We start from the raw sequence: 1,677 nt of genomic DNA, 5'->3' as shown, positions 1-1,677 counted from the left end.
TTGAAAAAGCTTGGACCAGATTGCCAGGCGAAACGTCGGATTTACTTCAAATTCATTCGCTGACATTTTACAAATATATTATTCCTATTTAGTGTTATTTTAACTTGCTTCTATTAAAAAAAGAGATAACTGATATGGCTTTAGTAGTACAATAAGTGAATAGATTCAAGATGAATAAATATCATATTTACACTTTGTAGATACATATTTAAACAATAAGACATATTCAGATGAAAAATTATAGCTAGGACACAAAATTCTTATCCTATTACATACATAGAGTAAAAAGTTTTACTTTGTTCTCTATAATTCTCTCCCTAACTACACTTTTAATTATTCCATTTTAGGTCTAATGAAACTTAATAACATGGAATTATCAAATCCAAATATAACAAAAACTTTCTGTTTGGATGATAAATCTTTGTTATATATAACACCAAAAGGTATACTCAAAGGATGTATCACAGAATTAGATGAAAATTCACATAGAAATAATGATGATGATAATAATAATAATAATAGTAATAATAACGAATCCAAAAATGTTGAGATGGATGTTGAAAAGAATACCAATAGTATCGTTAATCATTCATTATATTGTTGTAATTTAAACAAACAACGACAAACTATTCAAATGAATGACTGTATACCTAAACTAAATGATATTGATCATAATGAACAGCTAACTATGAAAGTAAATAAATCTATCACAGATTCAATGAACAAATCAAATCAATTATCAGAAATATTTTCAAATCAAAATGATGAACAGAATCCACAATTATTATTAATCAATAAATCACAAATAGAACAAAATTTATTAAATATAAATAATAATAAATATTCATCATATAATCCAATTGTAACTACCATATCTTCACATGTTTCCACTTTTATTTAAGATTATTCTCTATGTATGTTTATTGTATCTATGAATACAGTCAGTAATTACATATATCCATATTAAAGTTAACGCTTGCAATACACACATATATACAGTGTTTCTGTTTATCAGAAAAGAAAGAGATTACATAATTAAGATCAACTTTGTAATATGTTAATTTATAAATAGAACTAATATTGGGTAATATATATACTAAAATTTAAAAAAATTGATCAATGACATTATTATTATTATATTTTATTGTATTGATTAGATTTTCTTTTAAATGTATCATAAATAAATAATAATCAATTGTATCATTAAATTCTATTAAAATATTGATTTTTTGTTTGTTTCTAAGGGAAGTTTATTGATTAGTTTACAATGTAAAATATAAAATTGAATAGTCATATTAATTAATAATAAAGATGAATGAAAAGTTTTTTTCAACAAAAACTCTTGTTTATAATAATCTTTATTTGATTATTATTAATGTTTATATGTTTGATAAATTAGAATTTCTACATAAGACAATACCAGTCCAAGGTAGCGTTTCAAAAGAAAGAAAACCCACTTGATATATGTATATTAATTCATAGAGATAAATCTTTATTTATATCTTATGATTAGTAGAATATTGTATTATATCTTCTGATCTAGTATAATATTAAGTTAAAACATTTTCAGAAGGAGGTTTATGGAGATTTTAGTAATTTTATGGTTGAAATCATGAGTCAATTGGAGCTAGACCACCATGGAAAACCTGGAAGCACTGGACGGACATAACCATCCAG

The 1,677-nt window shown here is 23.6% G+C and overlaps 1 protein-coding gene across 1 annotated transcript in view; it reads left to right on the top strand.

Annotated features, from left to right (window-relative positions):
- Nucleotides 1-550: 550 nt before the first annotated feature.
- The window catches only part of Smp_126060 (hypothetical protein), a gene marked incomplete at both ends in the record, with an annotated part of 7,968 nt that continues 6,841 nt past the window's right edge, over nt 551-1,677 (top strand). The window contains one exon of the mRNA XM_018794007.1: nt 551-694. Coding sequence (XP_018648463.1) covers nt 551-694 — 144 coding nt within the window. The remainder of the gene's footprint in view (nt 695-1,677) is intronic.

Source organism: Schistosoma mansoni, chromosome 1, assembly GCF_000237925.1.
Source record: "Schistosoma mansoni strain Puerto Rico chromosome 1, complete genome".
Lineage (NCBI taxonomy): Eukaryota > Metazoa > Platyhelminthes > Trematoda > Strigeidida > Schistosomatidae > Schistosoma > Schistosoma mansoni.
Note: the sequence above shows the minus strand (reverse complement) of the source record. Positions and strands in the feature narration are given on the sequence as shown.